Source organism: Heptranchias perlo, chromosome 43 (genome assembly GCF_035084215.1).
Source record: "Heptranchias perlo isolate sHepPer1 chromosome 43, sHepPer1.hap1, whole genome shotgun sequence".
NCBI lineage: Eukaryota > Metazoa > Chordata > Chondrichthyes > Hexanchiformes > Hexanchidae > Heptranchias > Heptranchias perlo.
The window spans coordinates 1,778,644-1,806,275 of NC_090367.1; the positions used below are offsets into that span (position 1 = coordinate 1,778,644).

Below are 27,632 nucleotides of genomic sequence, written 5' to 3' on the forward strand. Positions count from 1 at the left end.
CCTCTTTTGAGGGAGCAGAAGGGGCCTCGGTTTAACGTCTCATCCGAAAGACGGCACCTCCGACAGTGCAGCACTCCCTCAGTGCTGGCACTGGGAGTGTCGGCCTGGATTATGGGGCTCAAGTCTCTGGAGTGGGACTTGAACCCACAACGTTCTGACTCAGAGGCGAGAGCCTTACCCACTGAGCCCGCAGATGACACCTAGAGAACTAGCCTCAATATCTCCGAGATGGGTTGGGATTCGGTCAGGACTCCCGCTCACCACCCAGTGACCCCTAGAAAGTGGGCAAGATCAAATGTGCCCACCAACACCCACCATCCAGACCTCACATGAAAACCAGCGTCCTGGTGGAGCTGCTGGCATCCCTGGCTTGGTATCCCAGCACAGGTCCCCACTTTCAGAGAAACTGGGATGGGGAAGATAAAGGGACAGTAAGGACCAACGCAATCACTAACCAGAAGCAGTTCTTAATATTTGCAGAGTTCATTTACTAACTGGATACAGCTCCAAACATACCTGTGTCCATTGGACGTATTACCAGAGGCACAGGAAAAACTGGCAGGGCCAGTTGTTCAAGGCAAGAAATTCAACAATAACTTGGGCAAAGGGGCACGCACACAACAAAATCAGCAATCGGCAGCCCTTCAAGATACAGCTAAGGGCTCAAGCAAATAAATTACACCCTCCCCCTCCTACTGGGTGGCACTTCAACAACCTGCATTTATATAGCGCCTTTAACGTAGTAAAATGTCCCAGGGCGCTTCACAGGAGCGTAAATCAGACAAAATTTGACACCGAGCCACGTAAGGAGATATTAGGACAGGCGACCAAAAGCTTGGTCAAAGAGGTAGGTTTTAAGGAGCGTCTTAAAGGAGGAGAGAGAGGCAGCAGGGTTTAGGGAGGGAATTCCAGAGCTTAGGGCCCAGGCAGCTGAAGGCACGGCCGCCAATGGTGGAGCGATGGCAATCGGGGTTGCGGAAGAGGCCAGAATCAGAGGAGCGCAGAGATCTCGGAGGGTTTAGGGCTGGAGGAGGTTACAGAGATAAGGAGGGGGGGAAATTATGAAACACTGGGGCTGGGGGTCAATTTATTTCCCACTCAAACCCTTACTCCTGCCTTGACTGAGGTCAGCATAGAAAGGAGATGGAAATTTTAGACCGTCCTGCCAGTACAGTGTACAACACAGCACAGCAGGCCATTCAGCCGATAATGCTTGTGCTGGCTCTTTGAAAGAGCTATCCAATTAGTCCCACACCCCCTGCTCTTTCCCCATAGCCCTGCAAATTACTAATTTTCAGCTGCCTGGGCTCTAAGCTCTGGAATTCCCTCCCTAAACCTCTCCACCTCTCTCTCCTCCTTTAAGACGCTCCTTAAAACCTACCTCTTTGACCAAGCTTTTGGTCACCTGTCCTAATATCTCCTTATTGTTTGATAATCGTTCCTGTGAACGTCTTGGGACATTTTAATATGTTAAAGGTGCTATATAAATGCAGGCTGTCGTATGTGTCCAATTCCCCTTTGAAACATATTGGAACAGATAAAAGATTGGTTAGCTAACAAGAAACAGAGAGTCGGCATAAATGGGCCATTTTCAGGTTGGCAACATGTAACGAGTGGAGTACCACAGGGATCAGTGCTGGGACCTCAACTATTTACAATCTATATCAATGACTTGGATGAAGGGACCGAATGTACGGTTGCTAAATTTGCCGAGAACACAAAGGTAGGTAGGAAAGTAAGTTGTGAGGAGGACATAAGGAGTCGGCAAAGGGATATAGATAGGTTAAGTGAGTGGGCAAAAATTTAGAAGATGGAGTATAATGTGGGAAAATGTGAACTTGTCCACTTTGGCAGGAGGAATAGAAAAGCAGTATATTATTTAAATGGAGAGTGCAGAACTCTGAGGTACAGAAGGATCAGGGTGTCCTAGTACATGAATCACAAAAAGTCAGTATGCAGGTACAGCAAGTGGTTAGGAAGGCAAATGGAGTGTTGTCATTTATTGCAAGGGGAATGGAATATAAAAGTAGAGATGTTGTACAGTTGTACAGGGCATTGATGAGACCACATCTAGAATACTGTGTGCAGTTTTGGTCTCCTTATTTAAGAAAGGACATTAATTGCTTTGGAGGCGGTTCAGAGAAGTTTCACTTGACTGATTCCTGGGATGAGGGGGATATCTTATGAGGAAAGGTTGGACAAGTTGGACCTGCATACACTGACGTTTAGAAGAATGAGAGGTGATCTTATTGAAACATAAGATCCTGAGGGGATGTTTCCCTTTGTCGGAGACTAGAACTAGGGGCCACAGTTTAAAAATAAGGGGTCTCCCATTTACGACGGAGATGAGGAGAACTCTTTTCTGGCAGAGGGTCGTGAGTCTGTGGAACTCCCTTCCCCGGAGAGCGGTGGAGGCAGGGTCATTGAATATTTTTAAGGCTGAGTTAGATAGATAGATTCCTGATTAACAAGGGAGTCAAAGGTTATAGTAGGTAGACTGGAAAGCAGGGTTGAGGTCGCAGTCAGTTCAGCCATGATCTTATCAAATGGCAGAGCAGGCTCGAGGGGCCGAATGGCCTACCCCTGCTCTTAATTCGTATGTTCGTATGAAAGTTATTATTGAATCTGCTTCCACCGCCCTTTCAGGCAATGCATTCCCAATAATGACAACTCGTTGCGTAAAAAAAAAATCTCCCCATCTTCCCTCTGGTTCTTTTGCCAATCATCTTAAATCTTTGTCCTCTGGTTACCGACCCTCCTGCCAGTGGGAACAGTTTCGCCTTACTATTGCTATCAAAACGCCTCATGATTTTGAGCACCACTGTTAAATCTCCCCTTGACCTTCTATGCTCTAAGATCAATCCCAGCTTCTCTATTCTCTCCGCTAGTGTAGCTCAGTACCACATTATAAGAAATAATGAACCTGCATTTATACAGCGCCTTTCAGGATCTCAGGACATCCCAAAACACTTTACAGCCCCATAAGTACTTTTGAAGTGTAGTCACCGTTGTAACGTAAGCTGGCACCCTGGTGCTGTATATCAACGAAAAAAGGGCCCCTATTAAAAGGACATACACACACGCCACACGGTGCCCCATATATTAAAGGGGACACCCCCACACAATATTAAAGGGGACACCCCCACACAATATTAAAGGGGACACCCCCACACAATATTAAAGGGGACACCCCCACACAATATTAAAGGGGATACCCTCCCACGATATTAAAGGGGACACCCCCCCACACACCTAATATTAAAGGGGACACCCCCCCACACACCTAATATTAAAGGGGACACCCCCCCACACACCTAATATTAAAGGGGACACCCCCCCACACACCTAATATTAAAGGGGACACCCCTCCACACACCTAATATTAAAGGGGACACCCCCCCACACACCTAATATTAAAGGGGACACCCCCCCACACACCTAATATTAAAGGGGACACCCCCCCACACACCTAATATTAAAGGGGACACCCCCACACACCTAATATTAAAGGGGACACCCCCCACACACCTAATATTAAAGGGGACACCCCCCCCACACACACACCTAATATTAAAGGGGACACCCCCCCACACACACACCCCTAATATTATAGGGGACACCCACACACACACACACAGCCCTAATATTAAAGGGGACACCCCCCACACACAGCCCTAATATTAAAGGGGACACCCCCCACACACAGCCTTAATATTAAAGGGGACACCCCCACACGCGCACACAGCCCTAATATTAAAGGGGACACCCCCACACGCGCACACAGCCCTAATATTAAAAGGGGACAGCCCCACACAGCCCTAATATTAAAGGGGACACCCCCACACGCGCACACAGCCCTAATATTAAAGGGGACACCCCCACACGCGCACACCCCCCTAATATTAAAGGGGAACCCCACACACACACGCGCGCACACCCCTAATATTAAAGGGGAACCCCACACACACACACACACGCACACACCCCTAATATTAAAGGGGACACGCACACCCCCCTAATATTAAAGGGGACACACACACCCCCCTAATATTAAAGGGGACACACACCCCCCTAATATTAAAGGGGACACACACCCCCCTAATATTAAAGGGGACACACACCCCCCTAATATTAAAGGGGACACACACCCCCCTAATATTAAAGGGGACACACACACCCCTAATATTAAAGGGGACACACACACCCCTAATATTAAAGGGGACACACACCCCCCTAATATTAAAGGGGACACACACACCCCTAATATTAAAGGGGACACACACACACCCCTAATATTAAAGGGCCTTTACTTACAACCCTCAATAAATATTTCTCCCGCCAAACACAATGGGAAACTTTCTCGAGTGAGCAAAGTTACTGAAAGGTCAAAGGGTCATTCGCCTCACACAAAAAATAAGTTAAATTTGACGCGACGCTGATGTTAAACTGATTCCCCCGCGCTTCACCTACTTTAAACAAGACCTCTCCCCTCCGCCGCTTCATTCATCCACTGGCTCTGTCCCCTGGTGACCTGAGACGCATGACACTGCTCCCGCCCCCTCCCGCCCCGATTCCACCAATAGCGCTTCACCACCCCTGACGGACACCTCCCCCGGCCAATGGCCGTGCGCCTCTGCCCTCGGATTGACGTGCGTTTCGTCCAACCGAGAGGGGGGGGGGGTCGGAAGGCGGGACCAACCCGTTCAAAAATGTCACGTGTCAAGCGCCGAGCGGTTGCCGCACTGTCGATTATTTTTCTACCTTTGAAAATAAAATATTAGCTATGATACTGGAAAGCGTGTGGAGATTTAATAAATAATCGATGGGCGTAAATTAAATAAAGCAACGTTGACCTGTTCTGACCTAACCCGCCCAGAATGATTGACAGGCGAATTAGTCAATTAGGAAGCAGATTGACGTTTTGACTATCCAATTGGATCGTGAGGGGTGGGAGTCAATCCTGTCATGGAGAAACTTGGAAAATATTAAAGTTATATTAAAGGGGAAATCTCATCTCAATGAAACTATATGTTAAATAATGTGAGAAAATTTACAGTCTTTCATTTTTTAAAAAAAAAGACATTTTATTTCAGTTAAAAATACTTTTTGGTTCTGGGAACAATTCGCGCAACTTCTGGTTGTCCGGCGGAAGGTTTAGGCCCTGACACATTGTCCGTTGAACAGTCCGTCCGATTTAATGTTCCGGGCTGCTGGTGAAGGAGACCGACTCTCGATGGCGGCTTCTGATAAAAGCGAGGAGGTCGATGCTCCTGCTCCTCCTCCTCCTCCTCCCCGGCTCTTCCACAACTGCTGGGGCTGCCGGGTTGTGAGCGGGAGCGGCCTGATTGTCGCAGGCGGGTATGTTTTCGCCGCCGCCCGGAAGGTCATGCAGAAAGGAGCCCCGCCCAGCATAGGCACGGTGGCTCAGATCGTGTTCGCCCTGGGTGAGTCGAAACGGCGGGCCGTCTGTCTTCCCACCCCCCACCGGAGAAGCTGATACGGTCCCGTAAGGCACCGGCCGCCCACCTGGGCCTATTCCCATGAGCCAGCCTAACGGGCTATTTGACTGTGGGGGGCATCACCTTCAGGCCTGATTTCTCTCTCTCCTCACGTGGACTTTGAAATATGACCCCAGCCTCAGCCTATCTGCTGCTGAGACCCTCATCGGTGCATTTGTTACCCCAATTCCAATGCTCTCTGCTGTCCGCGCACCCCCCCCCCCTCCCCGTATCCTATCTCGCACCAAGTCGCGTTCACCCATTACCCCCCTGACTTCGTTGGCTGCCGGTCCAGCAACGCCTCGATTTTTAAAATTCTCGTCTTTGTGTTCAAATCCCTCCATGGCGTCATCCCTCCCTATCTCTGTAACCTCCTACGACCCTCCGAGATCTCCGTGCTCCTCCAATTGTGGCCTCTTGCGCACCCCCCCAATTTCCTTTGCCTCACCGTTGGCGGCCGTGTGTTCAGCCATCTAGGTCCTGTGCTCTGGAATTCCCTCCCTAAACCTCTCCACCTCTGGATCTCTCTCTCTCTCTCATTTTAAGACGCTCCATAAAACGTACCTCTTTCACCAACCTTGTGGTCACCCGTCCTCTAATAGCTCCTTTGGCTCAGTATCATGTTTTGTCTGATTACGCTCCTGTGAAGGGCCTTGAGACTGCTATGTTTAAGGCCTTGTATAAATGCAAGTTGTTGAGTCATTGCATAGCTTTCGAGAGTACGAACCTTGGCTGATTTTTCATCTGCTGCCCAAGCAAAACAGGCCAATTCTAGAGCCCTCCTCTCTCCTCCCACCATTGCTGGAACAGACTCCCAGGGCAGTTGTTTCGGTGTCAATTGGCATTTTTAAGATTGTCTATATAGGGACAATTGAAAGATATAGAGATATTGATACTCTATAACACAGGGTGAGGGAACTTAATGCCCTTAAAGTGGGGGAATAAAAAGGTGGTATGGGAGAGAAGTCAAGAATAGAAAAATCTAGACATGGATGCTGGATGGAGTGGAATTGACAGGCCCACTTGGGCAATTTTTCATACTCTCCACCCGATGTCCTGCCTGAAAAAGAAAGAACTTGCATTTATATAGCGGCTTTCACATCCTCGAGATGTCCCAAACTGCTTCACAATCAATGAAGTACTTTTTAAAGTGTGGTCACTGTTGTAAGAAACACGGCAGCCAATTTGTGCACAGCAAGATCCCACAAACAGCAATATGATAATGATCAGATCATCTGTTTTTTAGTGGTGTTGGTTGAGGGATAAATATTGGCCCCCAGGACACCGGGGAGAACTCCCCCTGCTCTTCTTCCAATAGTGGCCGTGGGATCTTTTACGCCCACCTGAGAGGGGCAGATGGGGCCTTGGTTTGACACCTCATCCGCAAGATGGCACCTCCGACGGTGCACCTGGAGCGTCAGCCTGGATTTTGTGCTCAAGTCTCTGGGGTGGGACTTGAACCCACAACCTTCTGACTCCGAGGTAAAAGTGCTACCTGCTGAGCCACGGGTAACACCTAAGTCAACTCATTCAGCACAAGAAGGGATTAAATGTGGTGCCAGCCTGGTCTGCATGGCTCAGTATCTCACCACATGATGGTTGCCTCTTTTCTATTATTTTTTTGCCCTGCACACACTAGAAGGTCCTGGGGTTTGTGCCTTTAGATGTCAGGGAGAAATCCTTCACTCATTCCACTCCGGGGCTTAAGAGGGTTAAATTATGTGGGCAGGTTGCATAAACTTGGGTTGTTTTGCCTTGAGTATATAAGATGAGGGGTGATCTTATCGAGGTGTTTAAAATATTAAAAGGATTCTATAGGGTAGATACGGAGAAACTATTTCCTCTGGTGTGGGAATCAGTAACAATCTTAAAATTAGTGCTAGGCCCTTCAAAAGTGAAATCAGGAAGCACTTTTAACTGATTCCAACCGATAATACTTTCTCTCCACATCTCTAATTGGCAGGTTTGGCATCCTGGGGTGTGGTAATCTTAGTCGATCCCGTTAATAAATCTCAACCACAGAAGTAACAATTCCGCAGAATCTGCACCTGCATTGAACGCCAGCTGCTTGACACAGGAAAGGAAAGAGCAATCCCGTCAAAGTGAAAGTTAATTGAGACATTTGAAATTCTGTCAGGACTGCGACGGGGGAAACCTGTGAAGAATTGTGTGATGATCTGCTCCCGAGGGGAAATCAAAGTAAATCTTTCATACAGTGGAAGGAACTTATTCTAAACCGGCTTCTAAATGAAAGTTTGAGGTGTCCGGAGAATATGGGAATGAATGTTTGTGCACTGAATCAATATTAACCGTGTGTGTGTGTGTGAGAGAGATGTTAATCAACATTTCTGTATAACTCCATCAAATGTTCAACATCACTAAGTTCTGTAATTTGGTGATCCAAGTAGAAATTAAAAGTCACAGTGACTCAGGACCTTATAACCCTTTCCATTGTTTGTTCAATATTGTGGTGTGTCTACACACTGCAATAATGTCTTGGCAACATACTTGTTTTGATCCAGCTGTCCCAAAGTTAAAACTGTGCCACTGAGAAGTGACAGTGGAGCCCAAGACTCCCAAGTTGGCAAAATCAGTTGATTTGTTGGTTCCGCAGGTTGGGAAAACGTCTGCTACAAACCTGGAAAAGTTCACACACTGACCAGCCAGGGAAATTATGTTTTAATGGAGCAAGTTTTTTTTTAAGATTAGACTGGGTGGGATATTAAAGGGTACGGGGAGTGAACAGGAGAGTGGGATTAGACTGGGTGGGATATTGAAGGATATGGGGAGTGAGCAGGAGCGTGAGATTAGACTGGGTGGGATATTGAAGGGTATGGGGAGTGAACAGGAGAGTGGGATTTTACATGAAACTGGGAGTGAGCAGGAGAGTGGGATATTGAAGGGTATGGGGAGTGAGCAGGAGCGTGAGATTAGACTGGGTGGGATATTAAAGGGTGCAGGGAGCGAGCAGGAGATGGGATTAGACTGGGTGGGATATTAAAGGGTAACGGGGACTGAGCAGGAAAGTAGGATTAGACAGAGTGGCTCGTGGAGACAGACACAGACTGGGTTGATTATTATGGGTTGTCTAATCCCATCGAGGTTTAATTTTCTCTGGATTAAGGTTCAGATGGTTTTTCCAATCAGAAAAAAAAACGTCAGCAAATTCAAAATACCGTGCGTTTTAAAAAATATTCATTAAACAAGCCTCACCACTAAACTCACTCAGGTGAGACACAGGCAAGTAGAAAACTTCGTTTGCCCAAGGGGAAGTTGATAGGCACATTCTTCTCACTGGGCCAGTTTCCCACAGGTGCAATCTCTGCACCCGTTCATGAGTGAGACTGCCAATCGGAGATAATTTAAGTATCAGCTTGGCTCAGCGGTTGGAAATACTCGGTTCACAAAACATACAGGTGCTGTGTTCAGGTACGGAAATACACTATCTCGGAACAACTGACTATTCCCAAGTATTGGAGGTAGCAAACGGTGGGCAAATCCTTTCCATAACGGGCAGTACACGAAGGGTTTTAATAGAGTAAATAGGGAGAAACTACACCCTGGCAGGAAGGTCAGTATCCAGCGGACAGAGATTTAAATTAGCAAAAGAACCAAAGGGGAGAAATTTTTTTTGTTTTTACGCAGCGAATTGTTATGATCTGGAATTCACTGCCTGAAATGGGCGACGGAATAATAACTTTCAAAAGGGAATTGGATAAATACTTTAAGGGGAAAAATTTGCAGGGCTATGGGGAAAGAGCAGGGGAGTGGGACTAATTGGATAGCTTTCAAAGAGCCAGGATGGGCCGAATGGCGGCCTCCTGTGCCGTGCAATTTTCTGTCGGGATGGGTACATTCCCCTGTCGGCTGCGGTCGTGAATGTGCACTCTTCTACCATACACAACTGGTACACATACTGCATGACAGGCTTCGATAAGAACAGTTCATGAGAAAAGTCAGGGGAACATCTTCACCTCCGAGTCACATCATCCTGCCTTCGGACTTATATCGCTGTTCCTTCATCGACGATGGGTCAATATGCTGGAACTCCCTCACAGCTGGCACTAAACTTAGAGTTCCAAAGCCCTTGTGTTCAGTGAAGGTGAAGGAAGATAGTCGGTGCAGTAAATAGTTTGACTCAGCGGGCAGCACTCTCCCCTCTCGGGTCAGAAGCTTGTGGGTTTGAGCCCCACTCCACACCTTAAGCGGCAACAAACACACCATCAGCTCCCAAGTTTCTCCCCAGTCCTACGCCATTCTGACACATCTCCACTCCCTTCATCGGCGTTGGGGCAGAGTCCTGGAATTCCCGGCCTAACAAGCACCACGGGAGCATCAGGACTGCAGTGGGTTCAAGGGCAACGAGATGACGGGCAATAAATGCCAGCCTTACCCACACGCTGAGGACAAGTAGAACACACAGCACCTCTGTCCCTCTTGCGCCCCTGAAATCCCTGACCCTGGGATTTCCAACTATCCCATACTGGCAATTCCAACTCAACATGCCAACCAAATTGGAACTTTAATAAAAGTACTCAGCACAGATACAATCCCTTGGGTATCACAAGCTGGAAAAAAAAAGCCCTCCAAACACTGTGTGGGAGGTGTTTAAACAGCAAAAATGCATTGAGTAAATCATAAAGAGTTATCAAAATTTTACACTTTTTATTCACTTTTGTAGATTAGTTTATCCCAGAGATAAACAAGTCTTTCCTTAAAGAAGGCTGGTCTCACACTGTTAAAGCACTGGTGATGGCACGCACGCACAGGCACTGCTTCACTGGGCGTCGAGATCAGGCAGGAGACTGCAAGGCCATGCTCTCTCTCTCTCTTTCTCTGTCTCCCTTTGTAAATTTTGGAACAGATACAGCGCCGATTTAGTGCTTGTGGTGAAGGAAGCTCGAGTTGGGGCCCAGTCACTGGTTTTACTTCTTACAAACGAATAAGACTGCAGAAGGGACCAGACCTGCAAATGACAAACAAACAAACAAAAAAGGACAGAATCAATTAGCAAAGTCTCACCGTGAAAAGTTTTATAGCTTTGAGTTCTTGCACAGGAAGTAATCTGGGTTTAATGTACAATCCACAAGATACCATTACCATATTTACCGAACCAAAGACGTTAAACCGAGGACCCATCTGCCCTTTCAGGTGGATGTAAAAGATCCCACGGCCACTATTCGAAGAGCAGGGGGCGTTCTCCCCCGATATCCTGGCCAATATTTATCCCTCAACCAACATCACAAAGATGATAATCTTGCTGTTTGTGGGATCTTGCTGTGCACAAATTGGCTGCCGCGTTTCCTATATTACAACAGTACTTCATTGGCTGTAAAGCACTTTGGGACGTTGCAGTCACTATTGTACTGTAGGAAAACATGTCAGCCAATTTACACACTGCAAGGTCCCACAAACAGCAACGAGATAAATGACCCACGAGGTAATCTGTTGCCCTTTTTCAGAGAGCTTGGTTAATCAGTCAGCTTCTGAACAGTTATGAGGACCCCCCCTCCCTTCTCAGAGACCTCCCCCCCCCGCCACATTACCTAACTCCTGAAGGGGCTTCTCCATATCCTCCTCGGAGAAGACTTTCCGTGGGAAAGACGTCATCAGGTTGAAGTTCTCGGTGTCGTCCTGTTGCTGTAGCTGCACGTACAGCCTCACAGCCGCCAGCTGCTCCCGGCTTTTAAAGGACTGCGTCAGCTGGGTGCCGTCTAATAACCGGATCTGAACACAGGAGGGAAAGAGGGGGAAAAAAAAAAGCAGTCAGCTCAAGACCGACACAAACTCCTCTCATTGTATTCTTTCTACTGATCGATTTTCTCCCCGTTCCCTGATCATCGTGTATCGTTCCCAGTGGGAGCCCTGCTGCCACACTTCAATCCCTACAGGCGACTAGGAACACAATGATAAGGCATTAATAACGAAAAGTGTTTGGAACCCTTAATCTCAAGGATGGACAGGTGAGCAGAGTGGAGGTAAACTGGGAAGGTTTGCAAATAACATTTTCCTTATTTGGTAATAACGCAGGCGACCACCAAAGTTACAAAGAGGACGGCAGCTTTGGAAATAGTGAGACCACAAAAAGCATTTCAAGAAAAAGTAGTCGATGAAGAATTAACCCCTTAATCTCCCCGAAGGAGGATTTGATCACCCTTGCCCGAGTTGCACTCCCGGATAAGGTTGTAAGGCATCTTTATCTGGAAAACTGTGTCTTAATGTCAATAAAATTAGAAAAGCAATTATAAAGTCTTGGTTTATTCGTACCTCTCGAGCCCACCAAAGAAATACGAAAACACTACAGTCTCACCCAGCTTGCCCAACACCCTAATCCTCATTGACCTATACTTACTCCTGTCCCTCACTGATCCATTTAAAATCCTGCTCTACAAATCCCTCCTTAGCCTTGCCCCAGCAACCTTCTCTGACCCCACGCCCTGCTATCCTGACTCCAGCCTCTTGTGCATCTCTAAACACCCCTTACAACCCCCCCTCACCCCCGACTCCACTTTGATCTGCCTCAGTCCTACTCTCAAACTCCCTCCGCCTCTCTCCCCCCACATCTGAAAACCTTCTCAAAATACCCATCTTCAATCAAGTTTCCAATCACCTCACCCTCACACAAAAGCTCAGCGGCTATAACTTTTCCCTTCGAGAAGAGCCGGGGGGGGGGGGGGGGGGGGTTTGCAAGGAGCCGTAGCTGTTGACTGTGGGGAGGTGCACAAATCTTCACAACAACAGTTTGCATTTATATAGCGTCTTTAATGTAGTAAATCGTCCCAAGCCGCTTCACAGGAGCGTAAACCAGACAAAAAGTGACACCGAGCCACGTAAGGAGATATTAGGACAGTTGAAGAGGTAGGTTTTAAAGGAGTGTCTTAAAGGAGGAGAGGTGGAGGCTTAGGGAGGTAATTCCAGAACCTAGGGCCTTCACAGGTGAAAATAGGAACTGCAGCAGCCAAGCCACTTCCTTGCAGCACACATCAGTGGACCGTCCACCAGCCGTACCCCAGCTCCAGCCTCCCACAGACAACCTGGACAAGTCAAGAAGATGCCGTTCACAAGACTGGTTTGGATCAAGGAGGCTCTTTGGCCCATTTAACTCAATCTTCCAAAATACCAACTCTACAGTCACCCTATTACAGCTTTTAACATCCATTTCAATAGGACAGGCAGTGACCTCAACTACTGACAACGCAGCCCCCTCCCTCAGCCCCAACGCAGCCCTGTAACTATGGGAGAATTCGTCCATGTCTCTCAACGCTGAGTTGTTTAATCGTCCCCGATGAGAGCTCTTACAGAGGGTGCTGGTGGAGATTTGCGTCCAGGTCAGCCCGGTCTCACATCCTGCGAATGCTTTGACCAGGTATAATTTAATTGGCACCTACAAAAAGAAAAGGCTCCCGCCTCCAAGTCTCATTTTCAGAACAAACCATGAAATGTGTGTCATCCACGTGCAACATCACATCGTGAAGATCTACGACAGACTGGTGCATCCAAAAGTCCTGTCGCTTATCAAACTGTGCAAGAAATATATTTGGTTATATATGGCTAAGAGTTGTACTCGGTATCTCATTGCATCTCTAAATGAATCTTTTAGATTCAGACTATATGCATTAGTCTGAAGGGGATGGTTCTTCGCACTTTCCAAGTCTGGAGGACGTGTTGGGCACCCCACCTAATCTCCAGTGGTCGGGCCGCACTCGGAGAGTAACAAAACGTGTACACTATCTCAGGCACAGTGGGTGTAGAAGATCGAGGGGTGATCTGATCGAGGTGATATGATTAAAATGATAAAAGGATTCAATAGGATAGAATCGGAGAAACTATTTCCTCTGGTGGACCAGGGAAAATAATCTTAAAATTAGAGCCATTCAGGGGTGAAATCAGGAAGCACTTTTTCACACAAAGGGTAGTGGAAATCTAGAATGGCCTACTCCTGTTCCTACGTGACACAAGATAAAAGTGCTGGGAGAAACCTGAACGGTAACTATTATATCGCAGTGACGATTCACTCACTTATGCTCAGGTTATAACACCTCTGCTGAATATCACTTCCCACAACCTGAACCCACAAGAAAACACAAGTGAAAATTTCCCAATTGTAAAGCGTGCTTACCTGTAATCTGCATTCATCATATTCCCTTTTGGCGGCTGGCACGTGGCTGGACTGAGGGACTGCTGGCGTTGGCTGCACCGGGGAAGTTGCAGCTGTGACTCCGCCGCCGCCAAACTGGAACACGGCGTTAGGGGGGAGAAAGGGGACAAGGTTCAACGACCCACCCGACATTTTACACACGGCGCCCGCTGCAGACGCGAGCCGGGATCCAGCGCGAACCCTCGAGATGCTGCGGGGTCCTGACGAGACGGTGACTCCGGACGCGCGCGCGCACGCACACCCAGTGTCAGACACGCGTGTACACGCACACGCTGCAGCAGCGATCAGAAATATCAACCAAAGCCGGTCTCTACCCCTCTCCAGCCCACGAGCCCTCAGGCCGACTGCAGCAACCTCCCATCTGTACTACAGCTGATGAGATCTGCTAGAATCAGGCCAGACAGACATCGAACCCTTGATGTTCCCGGTTCACATCCCTCAAACCGACGACGGATGGCGTATTTAACCCGAGCCTTCAGTTGGGCAGATGCAGAGTGGAACTCCCTCTGCGCTGTCCGATAGGCCTCCCCCCAACATGAGTGTGCTTTTCCAATTGGGCAACGTCCAGCTCTGGCCGGACTCTCGTGGAGTGTGTCTCTGTCTGGACGAGCACGGGATAAAGGACAGCTCAGGCGTGAGCAGCTCCTTGGCCCACGCCCCCCCCCAACTCTCAAGCCAGGCACGCGCGCGAAGGGCGGCCAACTACCGGAGGGATGTCCGACCCCCCCCCCCCACAAGTCAGGGCCTCCAGGAAACGAGAGAGAGAAAGAAAAGGGAGGGTGAACTGGGGATGAGACAAACTACCAATTTCAACAGCACCTATGGGGAGGTGGAGGCCAAGGGAGTAAAAGTCAGGCTGCCATTAAGCACCACGTCAGTAGCTGGGCCTTCCAATCAGACAGGGAACAAGAGTTTGGCTCTGGGGTGGTGTGGGAAGGATAAAGACACGAACCAGACGCAGCGTGTTCTGAAGACAGGTTTGTTTTTTTGTACATCACACACAATACACATTAGCTCAGCTTCCTGATGGCCAGTGAGTGAAGATACTGCCTGGTGTGGTACTGTATGCAGACCAGGAGGTCCCTGCTCTGAGCTTTGGTGCTCTCAGCCAGAACGCTCTTACTTCTGGCCCCTAGGTTAGGGAGGGCAAGATCAGCCAGGCCTCATCAACATCCAGCAATCCCGGCTGGAAAGTACGAATATGCAGATGACGCGCGAGCTAGGCTGCGATGCCTTCCAAGGGCAAATAGCCTGGCAACATTCACCACCCGGGCTGACACACGAAGAATGGCCACTGGGTGAGGTAACAGAGGACTCCTGCACCCGAGGCTCCAGAAGATTCAAACCAAAGAAGGAACACTCTCTCTCTCTAACATTTACCTTCAGGGCTCTCTCTGCCTTGTCTCTCTCAATCTTTTCTCGAACTCTCTGCCTGAAACAGTGAAAGAAGAGAGTTTAATGTTGGCGGCAGTCGAAGGGCGACTTCAGAGGTTTCGCATCAAGGCGCGTCCGAGCCCATTTCAAATCGTCGCCGTCCTGATCATCTTCAAACACCACATCTACCCCCCTCCTCTTTCTGCTGCTCTTAAATGGATGAGCAGAGTGCAGCCCCACAATGAGTAGAGGACATTACAGTGCACCTAGATGAGGTCTGCGAGGCTTGGCTCACATAATCTGCATGCTTCTCCCCCCCCCCCCCCGCTTCACCCCTTGCCCTGAAGGCGCTCAGGGTTCAGTTCCATCGCTGCAAGGGAACAACGGCACTTTGCATTTACGTATTGCCTTTAACGTCCCTTGGCACTTCACAAATCAGACATAAATTTGAGACCGAGCCACAGAAGGAGAAATTAGGACAGGTGGCCAAAAGCGTAGGTTTTAAGGAGCATCTTAAGGGAGGAGGAGAGGCTTGGGGAGTTTAGGGCCTAGACGGCCAGCACTTTTCCCCACTTCACCCACCAGCAGCCCTACGGTCTAAGTGAGATCGTAAATGTAGAGTTAAATATTGGGTCATTATGTGCTGTGGTCTTAAGCCCATTAGGAACCGGATTAAGACTGTGCATACTCCACAGCCAGCAGAGAAGGAGACAGTCATCCCATCAGTCTGGATTTGAACTCAGGCCCCCCAAGAGGTGAAAGGCCAGTGTCTAACCCACTGTAACCACCACCCCCCCCCCCAAGTCACTCCCAATGTTGTGGCAGTAACTGCTCCCCAGACTTGCCCTTGCCCTTGTATCTCTGCTAGGTGTGTGTGTTTTTTTTGTTTACTTGGCCCGGATATCCTCCATCTTCTCCTTTCGCCTGTCCTCGGCGATCTTCCTCATCTCCTCCTCCTGCAGCTTCTGCCGGATCATCGACAGCTCCTGGCCTTGTTTCCGCCGCTGCTTTTCCCGATCGATCTCGTCTTTCTTCTCACGCTCCTCTCGCTCCAGCTGCCGCTGTTTCATCAACTCTTCCAACCTACCGGGGTGGGGAGGAGGAGGGGGGGGGGGGGGGGAGGAAGAGAGACGCAGAGTCCGAATGTAGGCGGTTAAACAAAAACAGGATCTCTTTTGATATTTCCGACGGTAATAGAGTTGGGAGACGTTTTAAAGCGGTGGGGAACGTATAATTCCACGGGTGCCCTGCAGCGCCTGCTCGAAAGCTCTTCCTACCTGCGTGAGCCTTTGACGGCGAGCTCCGAGCAGCTATCCCAGCGCACCCTGGCTAATTCTCTGCTCCCGGGGTGGGGTGGGGGGCTGCAGAGTGCAGTCGCCGTGCCCCCACTCCCCTCCCCCCGTGGCCGAGATCAGCGGACTCAGCACAGACTGGGACCTGGTCCGTACAACGCTGCCGCGCTCGGCCTGTCGCAACTGAGCGTTGTCAATGTCCCTCTCCTTTAAGGGACACCTTAAATCACCTACAACAAAGGGGAAGGGGGTGGAGGCGGTTACCTTTTTAGCTGTTCTTTCTTCTCCTCCTCCGATAGAGATGCATTCTGTTGAATTTGGGCGGAATTCTCTGTCGGGAAGAATCCAAACAGATGGTGAGTTGAGGTTCACCTCACAGTGTGACCGCAAACTAAGGAACACGTCCCTCAACCCCAAATGTACATTTCGCATTGGGGATCGGGGGTGGAAAGGAAAGGAGGGAAGGAACGACAGAAAGAACGAACAACCCCCATCCCCCTCAGCTGCAGACAACAGCTTCACTCCTCAGTCAGTCATTGCTTGCTACTCGAATGTAAAAATCGATGATGGGTTACACTTATCGTAGGCCGAGGCGTTTAAAAACCGTAAAGCACCAACGCAGTACAGTCGGAACTTAGGAACAGGAGGAGGCCATTCAGCCCCTCGAGCCTGCTCCGCCATTCAGTGAGATCACTGCTGATCTGTATCTTAACTCCATTTACCCACGTTAGTTCCATATCCCTTAATATAAAAAAAAAAGAGGGCTAAATATCGGACAGCGGGGAGAACTCCCCCTGCTCTTCTTCCACTGGTGCCTGTGGGATCTTTTACATCCACCTGAGAGGGGGCAGACGGGGCCTCGGTTTAACGTCTCATTCGAAAGACGGCACCTCTGACAGTGCAGCACTCCCTCAGTACTGCACTGGGTATGTCAGCCTAGAGTCTCTGGAGTGGAGCTCGAACCCACGACCTTCTGACTCAGGAGCGAGAGGGAGCACGACCCACTGAGCTGAGGCTGACATCTTACCCAACAAAAATCTATCAATTTCAGTTTTTAAATTTTCAATTGACCCCCAACATCAACAGCTTTTTGGGGGGGTGGGGGGGGGGGGGGGGGGGGGGAGGAGAAGAGGAGAGTGTTCCTGATTTCAACTCCCCTTTGTGTGAAGAAGTGCTTCCTGATTTCACCCCTGAACGGCCTGGCTCTAATTTTAAGGTTCTGCCCCCTTGTTCTGGACTCCCCCCACCAGAGGAAATAGTTTCTCTCTATCGACCCGATTGAATCCTTTAATCATCTTAAACCCCTCGATTAGATCACCCCTTAATCTTCTCGACTCGAGGGAATACAAGCCCAGTCTCTACAACGTGTGAAACCGACTCCTCGACCTTCCCACGGCGGCATGGCTGAGACAGGCAACTTGGCACATAGAATGCTATGGGGACAACCCCATAACCACTGGTCTGAGGTACAAGACCCTGGAACCACTGAAGTGCCCAAGAATTCAATTTTTCTCTTTCCCCCGCACCCCCCCGCAATTTCCTCCCCTCCCTTTCTCTTGGAAGGCACTGACTTTCTGGGATATGGTTCCCCAGACACCAGACACCCATCCAGACGTCTTGCTCAAGTGCCATTATTGCCTGGACAGCGGGTGGCAGCAGAGAGGCACCATGGCCGAGGCCAATGCCACCTTCGCCTGACGGGCACGCACTGAGTTCTTTCCGGCAAGGGGCGGGTTGTCATGGGACAGTGATCAGGAGTGAGGGGCCAAGCTGACTTGCCCCTCCCTAATCCAGGGGACGCCGAGGCCAATCAGAGCAAACACACCCTCGCCCCAGCCGAGATCGGCCAACTAAGCACGGATCAAGAATCGAACCTGGGCCGTGGAAACTTCCCGACTGATTTACACTTGCCTTTGAAGTTCACTTCAGCAGCTGCGATTTCCGTTTTCTCCGACGTTCCCAGGACGTCTCCTTGTGGCGCCACGTAAGGATCATCGAGATTGGGGTCGTCTTCGTGCTCGATCAGCCTGAGAAAGCAAACACGAGTAGGTGTGAACAACCGGCAATCAATGGCGTGTTGACCCATCACGCCTCCCTCCCCACCGCTCGCTGACTTACACTGGCTCCCAGTCCGGCAACGCCTGCATTTTAAAATTCTCATCCCCGTGTTCAAATCCCTCCATGGCCTTTCCTCTCCCTGCCTGATCTGATCGCTATCCGGGAGACCCCTAATGGGAAGAGCCCACTCCCAGTAGACAAATAGCATACTGTCACGGCTCAGAACGCGAAGAGCGGCCGGTTCATAAGGTACAGGAAGGCGAGGAATGCCCGCTCAACTGAACACCAGCAACGGGTCCGCACCTCCCGGCGAAGATACGGGAGGGGGGGAAAAAAAGAGAGAGGAGGAAGAGTTTTAAAAAAAATCAGTAAAATGCTACATTTTAAATCTCAAGCCAGTCCACAATTGAATGCTGGCATGTTACATGGTTGGGTCCAGCCATAGAAGAAAGACTTGCATTTATACAGCACCATTCACGACCTCAGGACGTCCCAAAACACTTTACAGCCAATTAAGTACTTTTTGAAGTGTCGCCACTGTTGTAATGTAGAAAATGCGGCAGCCAATTTGTGCATAGCAAGATGCCACAAACAGCAATGTGATAATGACCGGATAATCTGTTTTTAGGTGTTGGTTGAGGGATAAATATTGGCCCCCAGAACACCGCAGGAGAACTCCGCTGCTCCCCTGATCTTTTACGTCCATCCGAGAGGGCAGACGAGGCCCTCGGTTTAACGTCTCTTCCAAAAGACGGCACCTCCGGCAGTGCAGCTTTCGCTCGGTACTGGCACCGGGAGCGTCGGCCTGGATTATGCGCTCAGGTCTCTCGAGTGAGGCTCGGACCCACGACCTTCTGACTCCGAGGAGAGCGCGCTACCCACTGAGCCAGGGCTGACACTTAGTGACGTGAATGTGCGTCACACCAGGACTCACACGGTTCTGTGCTTTCACTTCAACATCAGATTGCAGCCGTGCAGCAGACTAGCGTCCAGAAATGGACTAGGCTGGGATCTGCTCCCAAACTTATATCACCACCCTGACCGAGGGGGAAGAACACTTCCGTACCAGTCCATGGCTTTCTCGATCCCTTGATTTCCAGACAGCGCCAAAGCCTTCTCCCTAGATAGGACAGAAAAAAATAAATCTATAAAACAGAATATACAACGGTTCAAGCTTTTCCTGTGCCACGAATGATCCCAGGTCCTGCTCTTCCCCCTTCCTCACACACTTCCCTTTAAGCAACAGGCTTTCAACTCCGTCCATGGCCTCGCCCCCCCCCCCCCTATCTCTGTAACCTCCTCCAGTCCGACAATCCTCCGAGATCTCTGCCCACCTCCAATTCTGGCCTCTTTCCCTATCCCCGATTCCCATCGTTCCGTCATTGGCGGCCGTGCCTTCAGCTGCCTGGGCTCTAAGCTCTGGAATTCCCTCCCTAAACCTCTCTCTCTCCTCCTTTAAGACGCTTCTTAAAACCTCCCTCTTTGACCAAGCTTTTGGTCACCTGTCCTAATATCTCCTTAAGTGGCTCGGTGTCAAATTTTAGTTTGGATAACGCTCCTACGAAGCACCTTGGGACATTTTACTACATTAAAAGGTACTGCATAAATGTAAATTGTTGTTACTCCATTGAACACTTCCAGCTCAGATAGGACAACGTTGCTTTCATTTCACCTGCGATTCGCCACCTGGGAAGTTCCCTATCTCGGCTGTGCTGCCTTAGGGTAACAATGAGCAAAGGCTGGAGGAAAGCCAGGGGATGCTTACTTACGGTTTGCTAAATGCAATTGTCAGGACGAATATACACAGAGACAATTCCCTTTCCTTTTACCAGCGCTCGCCTTTGCCGTGGGTGTGACTCTTGCTACGGAACTCACCCGCAGGTGCGGGCTGCCCCCAAACAGTGAGGCTCTGCTCGCCTGCCCACCCTTCCCCTGCCCCAGGAGGACAGTCACGAACCAAGCATTAAACAACCCAGAGGTGTGGGTTTGAGCCCTCGCTGGGCAGACAGCAGTGCGAGGAGACAAGCAGCACAACTCAGCAAAGAACGAGCTGTCGATGGGGACTTTCCCACTAAATTAAAGAGCACCTTCCTTCCAATTAAAATTCGGAGATTCGGAGCACGAAGGCGCCCAGTACTCACGCCCTGTTGCGGGAGAATCCCATTTCCATCATGGTGTCCAAGGCTGTCATTTCAGCCATCTGTTCCAGTTCAGTCAGGCCTTCCAAAGAAGAATCCGGGAATATTCTGAGAAGCACAAAACAACGGTGTCAGGTTAAACAGGTTTGAATCAGGATCTTGCGACGGTTGACGTTCATAGAATCATGCAGCACAGAGGGAGGCCATTTGCACTTTGAAAGAGCTATCCAATTAGTCCCACACCCCTGCTCATTCCCCATAACCCTGCAAATTTTTCCTTTTCAGGTATTTATCCAACTCTCTTTTGAAAGTTACCACTGAATCTGCCCTTTCAGGCAGCACATTCCAGGTTGTAACAACGCTGTGTAAAAAAAACATTCTCATCACCTGCTCTGGTTCTTTTGCTAATTACCCTAAATCTGTGTCCTCTGGTTACCGACCCTTCTGCCACTGGAAACAGTTTCTCCTTATTTACTCTATCAAAACCCTTCATGATTCTATTAAATCTCCTCTTAACCTTCTCTGCTCAAAGGAGAACAATCCCAGGTTCTCCAGTCGCTCCGCGTAATTGAAGTCCCTCATCCCTGGGACCATTTTAGTAAATCTCCTCTGCACCCTCTCCAAGGCCTTGACATCCTTCCTAAAAAGTGGTGCCCAGAATTGGCCACAATACTCCAGCTGGGGCCTGCTGTGAGAACACATCATACCCTATTAAACATGGAAGCCCTCCCACCCCTGCCATTGCAAGGTAGGTTTTGATTGAGTTCAAGTTTATGGAGGGTAGAAGATGGCAGGTTGGGTAGGAGAGCATTGGAATAGTCGAGTCTAGAGGTAATAAAGGCACGGTCGAGGGTTTCAGCTGCAGATGAACTGAGGCAGGGGCGGATACGGGTGATGTTACAGAGGTACCAGGGAGAACTACCCTGCACTGCTCTGCTTCAAAATAGTGCCATGGGCTCTTTTACACCAACCTGAGTGGAGATTCAGGGCCTCGGCTTAACGTCTCATCAGAAAGACACCACCTCCGACAGTGCAGCACTCCCTCAGTACTGCACTGGGAGTGTCAGCCTGGATTATGTTCTCAAATCCCTGCAGTGGGCCCAGAACTGAGCCACAGCTGACACTTTAGATGTCAGTTGCCATGGTAAGTTTTTTTTTCTCTCCCAAGGAGATTTGCATTTAGCATTTCTCATCTATTTCACCCCACCCCCAAAAAACAGCACGAGAGAGGGTCCTAGAGTCTCAATCATTACGGTCCGTGCCTCCTGCTGATGACTGCGAGAGCAATCACAGGATTTATATATCGCGGTGTCTCCTACTCATTGTATCCCAGGGCCTCAAAGCTGTAGGTCTCCTCAATCTTCCCTTTCTCCGGCTATCTGCAGGGGCTTTTAAAACCCAAGCCTGGCATCATTTCGATTTACCTGCTCTCTTTTGCTCATTTCAAACTCGGGTGGTGTCCAGCACACGGACCTCAGCGCCTTACTTAAGATTTAAACACCTGCACCGGCTCTCACTCAGCCCTTCCCACCATGTTTTACGCTTCACTGGACACAGGCAGGCCAATATAGGAGGACATTTTATGTTGAACTCCCTGTGCTGTGACTCCCTAACTTTTCATGCCCCGATTTCACCCTGTAAACAGAGAAAGTGGGGGGGGGGGGGAACACTGTCCACAATGTCACTGATGGGGGGGGGGGTTAATACAAAATAATCTCTGATATTAAAGTACAGCTTAATAAATAAAGTTACTGGAAATGCAATTTTTAATGATAATTTAGTCACAGACTTTTTTTTTAAAAAGCTACAAAAAGAATTTAATTTACTCAGTGGAACTTTTAATTGCCCCAAAAAAACCTAAAATAAACAGGAGCATAAATTAGCTCCCTTACATAAAAGGGAATTCCCATTTCTGAACCTTGGGAATTATAATTACAAATTATCTAAATGCTTTATAATAATAACCCCAATTATTGCATTTAGTAAAAGTCTGGGTTATCCCCCCCACTTTGTTCCAGCCCTCCTCTTCAGTGCCCCCTTCCCCCATCAATAAACACACCACAAACCAATGGCTCGGGCCTACCTGCACCACTGAATCCGCGGTCTTTCCTGAGCCGCGCAGCCGAGTTAAGGTGCTCCTTTCCGGGGATGACTTTCAAATGTTTTTCTCCGTCGCCACTGAGAGTAGGGTGGTGGGAGGGAGGGTTGGATACCGGGGAGTAGGAGGAGGTACTGCTCGCCTTTATGTTTTATTTTACCGCTTTAAGCTCCGTGCCTCCTTCCGAGCATCACCGGCAGCCGCCACAGACAACCAGCAACCCGCCGCCGCCCCGTCAATCAACAGCGGGAGGGGGCGGGGCTGGGCGTGTCAATCAAAGAGACGGGCGGGGCTGAAACCCAGCTGGCGCCGTCGCCTCGCTGTCAATCATCGTAGGGAAAGGGCTGCGTGTCAATCACATGGACGGGGGCGGGGCTAATGCGGCTCACTGGGCGGGGCGTTCGGTGTCAATCACCGGTTCGGGGGGGGGGGGGCGGGGACTGGGGCGGAGAGGCGGATGTCAATCAAATCTTGGCCGCAGAGACCAAACTTGCATTCATTCGGAATCATGGAATGACACAGCACAGAAGGGGGGCCACTCGGCCCATCGTGCCTGTGCTAGCCCTTTGAAAGAGTTATCCAATTAGTCCCTTTCCCCCCCCCCCTCCTCTTTCCCCAGAGCCCTGCAATTTATTTCTTTTCGAGTATTTCTCCAGTTCCCCCTCTTGAAAGTTATTGTTGAATCTTCTTCCAATGCCCTTTCAGGCAGCGAAATCCAGATCGTCGCAACTCGCTGCGTAGAAAAAAACAAAACATTCTCCTCATCTCCCCCTCTGGTTCTTTTGCCGATTATCCGAGATCTGCGTCCTCTGGTTACCGATCCTCCTGCCACTGGAAACAGTTTCTCCTTATTTACTCGATCAAAACCCCTCATACCAGGGTTCCAAGAAACTAGGCTGCCAAGTCTTACTCACGTCGGTTTAAATATATGACCTGATCTGATGTCTGTCAGATTCTTTCAAAAACAAATTCAGCTCCTTACGTTTAAATGGGTTTAAAGAATATACAACAGGATAGAGACCCATTCGGTTGCTGCATTTCAAAAGTACTTCATTGGCTGTAAATCGCTTTGGGACGTTCTGAGGTTGTGAAAGGCACGATAGAAATGCAAGTTCTTTCCTTCACTTGAAATGAAGAACACATAAAGTGAGAAAGAAAGACTTACATTTATACAGCGCCTTTCTATAACCTCAGGGCATCCCAAAGCACTTTACAGCCAATGAAGTACTTTTATAGTGTAGTCACTGTTGTAATGTAGGAAATGTAGCAGCCAATTTGCGCACAGCAAGATCCCACAAACAACAATGTGATAATGACCAGATCCTCTGTTTCCAGGCAAGAAATATCTCACATCTATCCGAGAGGGCAGACAGGGCCACGGTTTAACATTTCATCTGAAAGATGGCATCTCCGACAGTGCGGCACTCCCTCAGTACTGCCCCTCCCACAGTGCGGTTCTCCCTCAGTCCTGACCCTCCGACAGCGCGGCGCTCCCTCAGTACTGGCCCTCTGACAGTGCAGCGCTCCCTCAGTACTGGCCCTCTGACAGTGCGGCGCTCCCTCAGTACTGACCCTCCGACAGTGCGGCGCCCCCTCAGTACTGACCCTCCGACAGTGCGGCGCTCCCTCAGTACTGACCCTCCGACAGTGCGGCGCCCCCTCAGTACTGGCCCTCCGGACAGTGCGGCTATCCCTCAGTACTGGCACTGGGAGCGTCGGCCTAGATTATGGGGCTCAAGTTCCTGGGAGTGGGGGCTCGAACCCACGACCCTCTGACTCAGAGGCGAGGAGTGCTACCCACTGAGCCACGGCTGACGTTAAAGGCACCAGTTGTCAAAATCGCACAAAAAGGCACGTTTAGGATTTCAATACACACAGGGAATTGGAGAGTAACGCCCCCCTCAGTGACCCCATCCGCCTCACCTATGAGCCTCCATGGCTGTTTTAGAGCTCTTTCAGCCTTTGCCCAAACTCAACTCACCATTGTGGTCATGTCAAAGGGATGTGGAACATTAGGAGGTGATGTCACACAATGGTTTCCATTGCGACTCTGAGCGCCTAAGAATGTTTGAATATACACAGGGCAACAAAAAAGCACATGCAGTTTGTAAAAAACAACACAAAATAAAAAAAAGGTCGCACAGAAAGCTGCCCTGAGAGAAGGAGACAGGGACCTATCCAACCTGGTAGCGTCCATTTTAGACAATGGTAAACTGTCTTTTATTTCTATCTCGAGCTTGGCGATGACCTGGGTGGAGAAGGAGGAGGGAGGGGGGGAGAGGCGGGAGACATTTACCAAAATGTCGAGATTGTAGAATTAATTCACAATATTTTGAACTTAAGGTGAGGGACTGAATCAAAATCTAAAGTCACCGGAGGGTTGTTTCTTTCTTCTTGTTGATGTATTGGGAGCGGGGGAGGGGGGTCTCTGCAGTTCTGACCAGGAGCAGCTATGGGTGATAAAAATAACCGAATTTCAACAAAAATAAAGAGACAGATAGGTGCACCGCTCAATCCAGTACTGAGCCACGCAGACCAGCGAGTCGGGGGGTCCGATCCCCAACTTGAGACGGGTTAATTGGTTTCAGCTGGGGTGGCAGGATAGATAGGGGAACTATAATTGGTCTCAGTGCCCCTGGGTTTGAAGGTATGGGGGCAGGGAGGGAGGGGAGGTGAGGTGATGGGGGGGGGGGGGAAGAAATCAGCTGATTTAGGACCAAACGTGACCACTGCTGTGAAGTGGGAGTGAAGACAGGATGGTGCCTGTGATGCCTTCCACTGCCGAATGGCCATTGGAGAGAGGTAGAGGGCAGCTTTCTGTGAAGCTACGCCCCAGCCTTCAGCAGAGGAGGAGGGAATTAGAGGGACCAAAACAAAAACATAAGTGATCTTGAACGTGGTCTAATAGTCGGAAGACATGTATGGGACTGTATTGGGGCTGAAAACACAATCGGGGGCTTTGGGGGTGGGAGTTGCAGAGAATTAGATTTGTGATAAACACAAGGTCACGTACAGGAGGGTGAAGGCTGCAGGCAGCAGGTTTAATAATATTTTCTCGTCACCCGATTCCTCGCCGGCATCCCGGCCTCCATTCGAAGGTTTTAATTCGATCCAGTGAAGGCGGCTGGACACTGTATTGGGTGTGCAACCCCTCCCCACCTCCCTCAGGCCCGGGCGTTGCTGCTCTCCCCTTGGCGGGGGGGGGGGGCGGTGGGAGATGGGGTTGAGGTGGCACGGAGAGGGCTGATTCGGCACGGTTGAGCGGAGAAACCTGCCGCGCGTTTAATTGGGAGGCCAGATACCGCGGCACATGTGACAGGACTGAAATCCCGCGATCGTTTGAAGCCCTGGTTAGCAGAGTCTGTGCTTGAGGACTCCCTTTGTGATGTCAGACGGTTCGCTTTCTGATTTCCAATGACATTTTTATTACTTATCATTTTCCTCGGTTCCAAAACATATTTCCCAACAGTGCTGGCTCCCAGCTCCCCAGGATACACCTCCCCCTGTCCCAGCTCCCCAGGATACATCTCCCCCTGTCCCAGCTCCCCAGGATACACCTCCCCCTGTCCCAGCTCCCCAGGATATATCTCCCCCTGTCCCAGCTCCCCAGGATACACCTCCCCCTGTCCCAGCCCCCCAGGATACACCTCCCACTGTCCCAGTACCCCAGGATACACCTCCCCCTGTCCCAGCTCCCCAGGATACATCTCCCCCTGTCCCAGCTCCCCAGGATACACCTCCCCCTGTCCCAGCTCCCCAGGATACACCTCCCACTGTCCCAGCTCCCCAAGATACACCTCCCACCGTCCCATCTCCCCAGGATACACCTCCCACCGTCCCATCTCCCCAGGATACACCTCCCACCGTCCCATCTCCCCAGGATACATCTCCCCCTGTCCCAGCTCCCCAGGATACATCTCCCCCTGTCCCAGCTCCCCAGGATACACCTCCCCCTGTCCCAGCTCCCCAGGATACACCTCCCACTGTCCCAGCTCCCCAAGATACACCTCCCACCGTCCCATCTCCCCAGGATACACCTCCCACCGTCCCATCTCCCCAGGATACACCTCCCACCGTCCCAGCTCCCCAGGATACACCTCCCCCTGTCCCAGCTCCCCAAGATACACCTCCCACTGTCCCAGCTCCCCAGGATACACCTCCCCCTGTCCCAGCTCCCCAGGATACACCTCCCACCGTCCCATCTCCCCAGGATACACCTCCCACTGTCCCAGCTCCCCAGGATACACCTCCCACTGTCCCAGCTCCCCGGGATACACCTCCCCCTGTCCCAGCTCCCAAGGATACACCTCCCCCTGTCCCAGCTCCCCAGGATACACCTCCCACTATCCCAGCTCCCCAGGATACACCTCCCACCGTCCCAGCTCCCCAGGATACACCTCCCCCTGTCCCAGCTCCCCAGGATACACCTCCCACCGTCCCAGCTCCCCAGGATACACCTCCCACCGTCCCATCTCCCCAGGATACACCTCCCCCTGTCCCAGCTCCCCAGGATACACCTCCCCCTGTCCCATCTCCCCAAGATACACCTCCCACCGTCCCATCTCCCCAGGATACACCTCCCCCTGTCCCAGCTCCCCAGGATACACCTCCCCCTGTCCCAGCTCCCCAGGATACACCTCCCACTGTCCCAGCTCCCCAGGATACACCTCCCACTGTCCCAGCCCCCCAGGATACACCTCCCACCGTCCCAGTACCCCAGGATACACTTCCCACTGTCCCAGCTCCGCAGGATACACTTCCCACTGTCCCAGCTCCCCAGGATACACCTCCCACCGTCCCAGTACCCCAGGATACACCTCCCACTGTCCCATCTCCCCAGGATACACCTCCCCCTGTCCCAGCTCCCCAGGATACACCTCCCACTGTCCCATCTCCCCAGGATACACCTCCCCCTGTCCCAGTACCCCAGGATACACCTCCCCCTGTCCCAGCTCCCCAGGATACACCTCCCCCTGTCCCAGCTCCCCAGGATACACCTCCCACTGTCCCATCTCC

General features: G+C 50.4%; 3 protein-coding genes across 4 annotated transcripts in view; 1 reads left to right on the plus strand and 2 right to left on the minus strand.

Moving 5' to 3' along the window:
• dpp3 (dipeptidyl-peptidase 3) overlaps positions 1-6,165 on the minus strand; it is a 32,836-nt gene extending 26,671 nt beyond the window's left edge. Inside the window, exon 1 of one of the 2 annotated variants that reach the window (XM_067975568.1) lies at positions 6,063-6,165. The gene's annotated coding sequence lies outside the window, so the exon portion shown is untranslated. Of the gene's footprint in view, positions 1-4,470; positions 4,538-6,062 lie in introns of those variants that run through there. The other variant, XM_067975567.1, reaches the window with a different exon arrangement.
• On the plus strand, positions 5,173-7,940 carry dmac1 (distal membrane arm assembly component 1). Its single transcript, XM_067975569.1, has 2 exons — positions 5,173-5,444; positions 7,462-7,940. Exons 1-2 carry the CDS (start codon positions 5,198-5,200, stop codon positions 7,524-7,526), a joined length of 312 nt encoding a protein of 103 aa, XP_067831670.1. The 5' UTR covers positions 5,173-5,197; the 3' UTR covers positions 7,527-7,940.
• Positions 7,941-10,143: 2,203 nt separating this feature from the next.
• On the minus strand, positions 10,144-22,874 carry ubxn1 (UBX domain protein 1). Its single transcript, XM_067975570.1, has 10 exons — positions 22,602-22,874; positions 20,522-20,626; positions 19,447-19,500; positions 18,234-18,349; positions 16,587-16,653; positions 15,922-16,113; positions 15,037-15,088; positions 13,618-13,731; positions 11,045-11,225; positions 10,144-10,464 (listed from the first exon to the last, which is right to left on the minus strand). The coding sequence occupies exons 2-10, from the start codon at positions 20,578-20,580 to the stop codon at positions 10,424-10,426; spliced, it is 876 nt and encodes a 291-aa protein (XP_067831671.1). The 5' UTR covers positions 20,581-20,626; positions 22,602-22,874; the 3' UTR covers positions 10,144-10,423.
• Between the last annotated feature and the right edge of the window lie 4,758 nt (positions 22,875-27,632).